Source organism: Populus nigra, chromosome 15, assembly GCF_951802175.1.
Source record: "Populus nigra chromosome 15, ddPopNigr1.1, whole genome shotgun sequence".
NCBI classification, from domain to species: domain Eukaryota; kingdom Viridiplantae; phylum Streptophyta; class Magnoliopsida; order Malpighiales; family Salicaceae; genus Populus; species Populus nigra.
Window position 1 is genome coordinate 13,026,825 of NC_084866.1, and position 8,945 is coordinate 13,035,769.

An 8,945-nucleotide genomic window follows, 5' to 3' on the forward strand; every position below is an offset into this window, starting at 1 on the left:
GCTTAGGTTAGGTTTTAATTTTAAAGGCAATTGAACCTCTGACCAAGTGATCTTTGCCCACATGTTCAATAATCGATATTTCCCATGTCATTAGTTTCCTTGATATATGAATTTTCACATAGTGAAATAAAAAAACTAATAATATCGAATAGAAAAACAAAAGAAAACCATAGAATTATTAATCATCTTCTAATAATCTAGTTGTCTAATCAAATAAACCTAACAAATTCTAAATATTATCAATTAAAAAAATTATTATAATAAAATTATTTAAGGTAAAACCACATTATACACAACTCGTGTCACCATTAGAATAAAAAAGTAGCAATGTATTATCTGGCTGCTAAATAATAGTCTCGCATATAAAATCTTAAGGGGTGTAACTCAATCAGTCAAACTCTATATTTAGTTTGAGTTTCACAAATTTAATAGTCACTAGAAGTTTACATAGTCGTTAATTTTAAGGATCATGAAATTAGTTACGATACATGCAGGCTAACTCGAATATTCATAATAATAAAAAAACAAATAGTCTTGCATATAGTGTGTGTATATATATATATAGTAGATAAACATGGTTTTTTCATGGAAATAAAAAGAAAGATGGCATGCATGCATCCTAGCTAGGGCCGGCATATATAAAAAGCTTCGATATATACAAAACGAAGCATTTACTGATCATATTATGCCACGCTACCCGATCACTGGCACTTTGCAGCACAGAAATTCTTCGAGCAATAGCGATGGAAGATGGCTGTCGATCTCTAATTGGTTGCAAAACTGAAGAAAAAGGCAAAAGTCTCACGCAATATCATAAACAAAAAAGGTGGAACCAAGAGCACACGAAACTGTCAAGAAGTGGTAGAACACACTGTTGACTTTTGTGCTTTTTGGAGAAGAGGTCCCTGCCCTTGTGTGGCTTGAATTGAAAGCAGAATTGATTGATTAATGATCCATCCACAAACTCATGCTAGGAAAGTTCTTCATTCTTCGTTCCGTCTCTGATAAGATATTTCTTTGAAAGAGAATCTGAGGAACTTCAATGGTAATCACTACTACTTTGGAAAAAGATCTCTTGGAGTTGACCACCGAAAAACGAAACCTGTTGTACTGAAGAATGAAGCTATTTGTATCTTCAATTTCCACCTTTTCATCAGCTAGATTAGACCTAAATCTTCCAAATGAGAATTAATTTCGTGTTTTTGCTGATATCCTTCTGGGAAAATCTACTTTTAATTTAATGATGTTTTGTTCATAGCAAAGAAATATTATAGCATAGCCTCGATGAATTAATAACTTTTTAATAATTATCTAGTAAGTGGTCTAATAATAAAAATTTAAAACCAACTAATTCACTCTTCCTGTGATATTAAATTTAAAAGCATGTGATTGTTAATATGATGATTACTGGAGGCTTAAATGATTGTTAACTTCAGGACTCGTGTGATTAGTCGAGGTGCACGCAAACTAACCCGGACACCTACATTAATAAAAAAAAACCTCTTGATTAATTAATAAGTTTTAAAAAGAGATTTAATTGTATATATATTAAATTTAAGTTTAATGTTTTTATATTATATAGCCATTAAAAGTAAATACAAGAAAATCAGCTGATAAATCATCAGGGATATTTCTAGTACTCTATGTGATTATTCTGCTAACATGATGGATTTGGTCATGCTTGTAGTCAATTAAAGTTGTAGATAAAATCGGGAAAACTCAGTGAAACATGACATCAAGAATCCTTTTCCTTTTTCTTTTTCTTTTCTTGGCTTTATTTACTTTCGTTTTTTCATTTTCCTGGAAATCGCAAGGAGATGCTTTCGGCTTTTTATGCTACGTGGGGTGGCTAAAGTGCCTAATTTTTTGGATGATATATAGTACTCGTGTTGTTATGAAATTAAGGTAGTAATAATACTCATCAAGACGAGTGAATTAAGTGTTATATTAATATAAAAAACAATACAATTTAATCACAATAAATATAATAATCAATAATATAATTAAAATGTTTAAAATAAATAGGTAAAAAAGAGAAATTACAAGGTTAATTTTTAACGTGTTCAGGCAAGCTTACATCCACAAGTTAAGTGATAAATCGGTTTTGAATATTGTATTATTTTACTAGTTCAAGTTCAATTTTACAATTGACACTTGATGAGTTAACACTAAACTTTTTATATCACTAAAAGATATTTTATCTTTAAGATTTTTCTTCCACTTGAAAAATATATCATTTTCAAGATTTTTTCTTGATGAAAACACCTAATTAATGTTGAGAGTGTTTATCTAACTCTTAAATGTTTATAATAGTGACCTTGATATCACAAGTAACTTTCTTAATAAAATGTATAATACAATTCAATATTCCAATGTCTCTGTATGACCATTAACTCTATTATCACTAGAAGATATTCTTTCTTCAAGATTCTTTTCTTGATGAAAACACTTTATCAATGCCAAGAATTCATGCATAGTTTTAGATTTATCAATTCTAACTTAGATGAATTCTTATTATCGTCTTATTAATTTTTTTAAATGTATGCATAATGAAGTCCGTGTATTCATTTTAATTTTATACTATCAAGATTAAATAAAAAATTTACATCAAGCACTCAAAATAAAATCCTTTATACTTGTTAATATAATATTTATATATACATGTTTTAAATTTATTCTCAATCAAGCATTTAATAAATCAAAATTTTATATTATTATTATCATCATCCTCTATATATAAAAATATAAATATATAACCTAAAGGTTAACACCTTCATCTCATTTGGTTTTCCTTTCATCTTATCTTCTAAGCAATCTTCCAACTTTAGAAATTAGAATACAATTTTCCATTTATAATTTATTTCTTGACCGATGATATACTCCCACCTAGGCTTATAGTCAAGCGGTATGTCGTTGACTTGATAAGTAAAAATTGATTCGCAAAAAGAATATAATAATAATAATAAAAATAAAATAAAAGGGTGGGGTGGGGTTTTGAATTGTAGATAGTTTGACCTTTCGGACCTTTGATGTAATCAAAACAACCAGAAAGTGTTAAGGTTGGGTGGGGATGATTAGGTAAATCTTGCATTGCCTTTGAGAAAGTATCAAGAATTCATAATAAAAACACCAATGAATTTATATTTCAATTGGTATATATTGCTTTAATTTCCAGGTATTAAACTTTTTTCATCAAAAAAGGAATTTTAAGCTCATGGTTTCTTCAAAGAAACATTAATACTTATTGATGTAAAAGAATATGTATTTAATTAAAATTATTATGCAATTGATATATATATATATATAATAAATAAATAAAAATCGCCATAAATATAAAAGTTTGCGATGATGTCAACCTGCTGCTGAACTACTATAAAAAAACTTATGAATTAATTAACAACCTTTTATCCCTATTGAATTCCATACTATTACTTTTCAATTTATTTATTTTTAATTTCTAATCTTCCACTCACCAAATCTCATAAATGTGACCCAATCCCACCCAAACTCAAGCGGTAAAGGTTTGAAGAACATTTGCAAGGATATAATCTTATTATTATTATTATTATTATCAGTTTATATATATTTCAATTAATTTTATAAATTTTTAAATTAACAATCATGTAAATTTTTAGAAATCCTGAAATTATAATACTCAAACTAACAATATACTTATTATTATTATTATTATTATTATGCAAGGATATAATCTTATTAATCTTTTTAGTATTAACTAGTTACAGGAACATTTTCAAAACCTATTTTTACGTAATTCTAAGGTAATTATAATAAAATATTTGAAAGATTTTCAACGATTTCAGTTATAGAGAAAAAAATATTTTTTTAGTTAAGATTCTCCTTTTATCAATGCATTTCTCTCTCTCTCTCTCTTTATGAAAATACATATTTTTTATTATTAACATGGTTTTCTGAATGAAGACTTAACAGAATTAAAATAAATATTATTAAGAATTCAAATGATTTAAATCAACGAGAAAAAAAAATGTATTGCTTTAGGAAAACTCCCTTTCCTTGTATTTTATTTTTTTGCAAAACAAGTTCTTTTTATTAGAAGCATGACTTTTAAAATAAAAACATATGTTGTGATAATTTTTACTCTCATCAAATATTTATGAATATTTTTTTAAATACACACACACACATTAAAAAATAAAAAAAACATATATTTTACTCTCATCAAATATTCATGATTTTTTTAAAATCTGCATAAATTCTTTATAAAATAATTGATAATATTACCATAAAAATATATTTTTATTTGAAAATTATGGCATAATTGGATAATTTTTAAATATCATTGTAATAATATTAATTAAAAATAATTTAATTAAAAAATAAAAAACAAAACAATTAAATAAAAAAAATAAAAAATGTGAAGATCTAAATAATCAAGCCTGGAAGCCTATGGATTTTAAAAAGAGCCCAAACACGCTCGGCCTTAAAAAAAATAAATAAAAATAAATAAAAATAAAAGTAGTCAAGTGCCTGGAAAGCAAGATGTTGCTAATTATTTTTCAAAACATGCAGCCAGATAACATACCATTGCCTCCAACAATTCCGACCACTATTATAGTTGAAAAATTAGGGTTAATTAGTGATTGGCTCGACCACGCCAACCTCACAAAACTAACCTTGGTCAATTTTAATAATTTTTTTAAAAAATAAAAAAATTTATTTTAATAAAAATAATTCATATAAATTCATCATGACCTAGTAATTCAATAACCATGATTTTTTTTCGATATTCAACATCTAGTATCAAATTATTTATGGATTACTATTGTTATTAATAAGAAAATTTATGATTTGTGAAATAATTAGTGATATTATATTAAATATTTTTTATGATTTATTTAAAATAAATAAATAGATATAAATAGGAAAAATAAAATATAATTAAAAATATTTTTATCAATCCTAAATTTTATTTTTTTATTTCTTTTTAAAATATATCTTAAAAAATAACTAATAAAATATTATTAGTTATTTGTTTTTTATTTTTTTTCCGAATAACCAGGACACAAACAAACAATCTCACTCAAACTATTTCGCACTTTAAGACGGCTTCTCTTTCCCTTCCTATGTGTTTGATGACCGTAGGTTCACTTCATCACACACAAAAGTTCTTCTCACCGCAAATTCACAGGCCCTTTTAACAGTTTAAATACAATTAGCCACCACCAAACCATCAAAGTCTTTTAGTTTGCTTTGTTTTTGTTATGGGGAAGAGAAAGAGAAGTAGCGGTGATCATAACAAGAACAAGTATAATTCTTCTTCGGGTAATGTGTCTGTTCTTTCTTCTTTTTTTTTGAAAAAAAAATGATTTTGTGGTTGTTTGGTTGCCGGACAAAATGGTGAGAAATGAAGCGAAAAAAGGGAATTTTGAATCTTGATGAGTGAATGGAAATGGGATTTCGACGAAGGGATTATAACTGTAGTGAAGGGAAGCAATTATGGGGTTACTTGAAGTGAGATTTTGTGGTTTATGAGAATCTGATATGTATGAAGCTTTGGAGATTAAAGATTTGATTTTTCTGTCTTAAAAAAGAGAGTCTTTTTTTTTTTTTATCTTAACAGTAAAATTTAGTGTTAGGGTTTGTTTGCCTGCCTTTTCTTCAAATTGTTTTGCCTTGGTTGCTCCTGTTTCTGGATCTTTCTGATGTTTTTCACTGTGAGAAATGCTTTGGGGTTATTGCCCCTTGATCAAGGCTGGATTGAATTATCACGACTACGTTTTTGTTTAATAAGTAATTCGATTATTGTTTGATCTGTTGGAAATGGTGTTTTGGGATCCTAGCAGAGAATGTGTGCAATTGCAACATGAATTCTGAGGAGAGAAGTGATTGGTTTTTGGAGGATTAAGTCTATGGGCATGGATTTCGAGTGTCAGATTGGGGAAATTGAAATGAAGAGAAAGGTGAAAGTGTTCAAATTAATTAACCAAGCCAAAAAGTAAAGGGAAAGAAAACTATGAATTGAGCTCTTAATTTGGCTCACAACATTTTTCAGTACATGGCTGGCTTTCTGATCTCTGCGATCTCTTCTGGGATTGCTATCTTGTGTTCACCGCCATTTTCAGTGATTTTTACTTATATATATTCCAATATGTTCGTTATATTCGTAGGGTTTACAAAATTGTTTCTGTGGAAATATTTACTATCTGTAGGGAACCACCTGTCAATACATCTTAATTGGCAATTAAACTCTGGATCGGTTTGATTTCTTGATTGGTAATTTTATTTGATGGATTGCTTTCTTTATCTGTCCTCCCAGGGATTTGACCCGCGAGCATTATTTCAACGCGTGCCTTTCTAGCCTTTTAAGATTGATAACTAGTCCAAGCAATGATAGATTGGATTATTTTTATCTTCCAATCTGTCCTCTCATCATCAATTTAAATGTTATTATATGAGTTTTTTGATTGCTGTTCTTAGGAAGCCTCTAGTTAAAGGGTTTCCACATAGAGCTATTCTGTACATCATTTACATTTGTGGCTGGCTGGCCTGCTTACAAACCTGTTGAAGCTTTCCATTCATGTTACTTGCCCTATTTTGTGGCGATTCATTAGTTGCATTTTCTTCCTTTGCTTCAACTTTATAATCAAGTCTGCTTGACAGTGTTTCCGACAAAGTGGTTAATAAAAATGTAGTGTGAGTTGAAAGTGCATGAGACCTGGCTAGAGAAGAAGGATTGTAACCTTTTTGTTTCAAGTAATTGGTTAGAATAGAAAATAGTTCTTTTTCAGCTCATTCTTAGTGCAAGCAGAAATGATTGGGACTGAAATAATCACTGTATTTTATGGCGCAGATGACATGCCATGCTCTTCTGGAACAGAATTATTGTCCAGACAGGTTAGTCCTTTTTTCCTTAGTTATGAGACATGGTAATTTCTGATTGCATGTTCTGCTTTAATCTCTTTTGATTGTTCCTACTGGATTGACGATGAGGGGTTAATTGAAAACTTGAAAACTCACGTCTGGGTCAGGATACTTGGTGCAGGACTTGACATTTTTTATTTCTTCTTTTTATTCACTATGACCATATAAAAATTTAATTGTCTTTTTCATAAAAAAAAAACAAGAAAAATAGAAATATAATTGTTTGTTGTTTTCCTTTTGCAGAAATCTTATTTGCTAGACTCTAGTGAGCTAAGGCCTCTCTCACCCAGGGTGGATGCTTCGGATGGTTCTTTAAAGCTATTGAATGTCCACCATTCTCATGCACATCAGAATTACAACCTTGGCCGTTCAATAGTCTTGAAACGATCACGTCACCACTATGGTCATCAGTACTCTCGGAGAAACTCAGGGAGTCATGGCGATGCATCAACTTCTCGTGGGAAGACTGCCCTGTCATGTGATGAGAGGCTTACATTCAAGTTGAACAGTCATCTAGGCTCTGAGCCTGGTTGCCATACAGGTGAGATATTCATAATTGCATGGTGTTGAATACAATGTTTTTTCGCTCCCGAAGGAAAAAAGTAGCATCTAGCTGCTTTATACACATGTATAAACAAATGGGGTACCTAAAGAATTTCTCTGTTATTCCACAAAACATCAGAGGTGGTATCATTTTTTACAAGTTCGGAGCAAATTTCTATGAGCACAAGATGCAGGAGTTTTACATCTACTTTTCATTATTAAGAAGTTTCAATGCAACTTTAAGATTCAAAATATCAGCTATTTACATTTACTTGCGTTGACTTAAATTCTTTTCCACCTTTTCAGAAAACAAGGAATTAGAATTTAGCAGGCCAGACAGGGTTAGATTCAATTCCTTGGTAATGGATGCAGTTTCATCTGATGCACTGAAGATAGTTTGTGGAATCTGTCAGAAACTAGTGAGAAGGAAACCTTACTTTATAGGAAATGCATTAACTGCTGGCGAATTCTCTGTTGTGGCCATTCTAGTTTGCGGCCATGTTTATCATTCAGAATGTTTGGAGCAGAAAACAAGTCTTGAAGATATGCGTGACCCTCCCTGTCCATTGTGCTTGGGCTTGCTCTCTGAAGAAGATGCCTCCAGAGAACAAGAGTAATGTGTTGTTGACTCACGTCTATGCTATTAATTATCTAGAACAGACATAGCATACTTAAGATGGGGAACTTGGACAGAAGTATAGGTGGTTGAAATAGTCTTAGCAAGCTGTGTTAGAGAATTTTGATCTGCGGTCCTTCGCAGTCTCATTGCTGTCAAGAACGTTGAAAAAGAAGCATGACCTGCAGTATCTCTCTTTTAGTGCTAGGCCTAGAGAGACATACCATAGTTTTTGTCTAGGTATGGACACCAGTTAAGGCGGCTTTTTCAGGAGAATATTAGTAAATGACAATCTTGGTTTTGTTGTATGAGTTTACAACATTGTACACACATTTGTATTGGTGTATGAAGTGGCGGTGCAACAAATACAAAATATTAGTAAATGACCATCGTAGTTTTTGTTGTATGAGTTGACCATGTTGTAATTGAATTGGTGTAAGAAGAGTGGCAGTTTAAATTCAAGAACGACAATGTCGTATGCCTTCATCTTTTTTCAAGTTGTTCCTGCATGGAAGTTTTGAAAAGGGATAAATAGGATTGACTAGGGTGGCATGTAATACGTTCCCTTTGGTGTTGTCAATTCCACAATGCTGCTAGTTCAAAAAACTACGACAAGAGTGCCAAGGCACAAGCACGAGCTATTGCTATACATGAGCCGAAAAGGCTGTCAAATTCTCTGCCAGAAAAGATGAGAGCTACTAATTTAAGAGAAGGCACCATGTTTTACTCTCATCTCTCGCTGCATAAGATGCAGCCAACGAAGGAAGACACATAGTTGCAATTAGATTTAAGGGGTGGAGTCAAAAGTATTAGAGAAATGACCACTCGGGGTGGAGATTTACACATTTCTAAAGGGTTGGCCACTACTTTCCCCTTGACAGAGGAA

At 30.7% G+C, this 8,945-nt stretch overlaps 1 protein-coding gene across 1 annotated transcript; it reads left to right on the forward strand.

Annotated features, from left to right (window-relative positions):
- Positions 1 to 5,052: 5,052 nt before the first annotated feature.
- LOC133673726 (uncharacterized) lies at positions 5,053 to 8,524 on the forward strand. The gene is made up of 4 exons (XM_062094600.1): positions 5,053 to 5,301; positions 6,830 to 6,873; positions 7,144 to 7,441; positions 7,750 to 8,524. Exons 1-4 carry the CDS (start codon positions 5,241 to 5,243, stop codon positions 8,058 to 8,060), a joined length of 714 nt encoding a protein of 237 aa, XP_061950584.1. The 5' UTR covers positions 5,053 to 5,240; the 3' UTR covers positions 8,061 to 8,524.
- Positions 8,525 to 8,945: the final 421 nt, after the last annotated feature.

What these genes read in the sequence shown, in the direction of transcription:
- LOC133673726 (XM_062094600.1), top strand. Translation starts at nt 5,241, where the DNA reads ATGGGGAAGAGAAAGAGAAGTAGCGGTGATCATAACAAGAACAAGTAT. An exon ending in CAAGTATAATTCTTCTTCGG is followed by an intron (nt 5,302 to 6,829) that starts GTAATGTGTCTG and finishes TTTATGGCGCAG; the next exon opens with ATGACATGCCATGCTCTTCT. An exon ending in CAGAATTATTGTCCAGACAG is followed by an intron (nt 6,874 to 7,143) that starts GTTAGTCCTTTT and finishes TTCCTTTTGCAG; the next exon opens with AAATCTTATTTGCTAGACTC.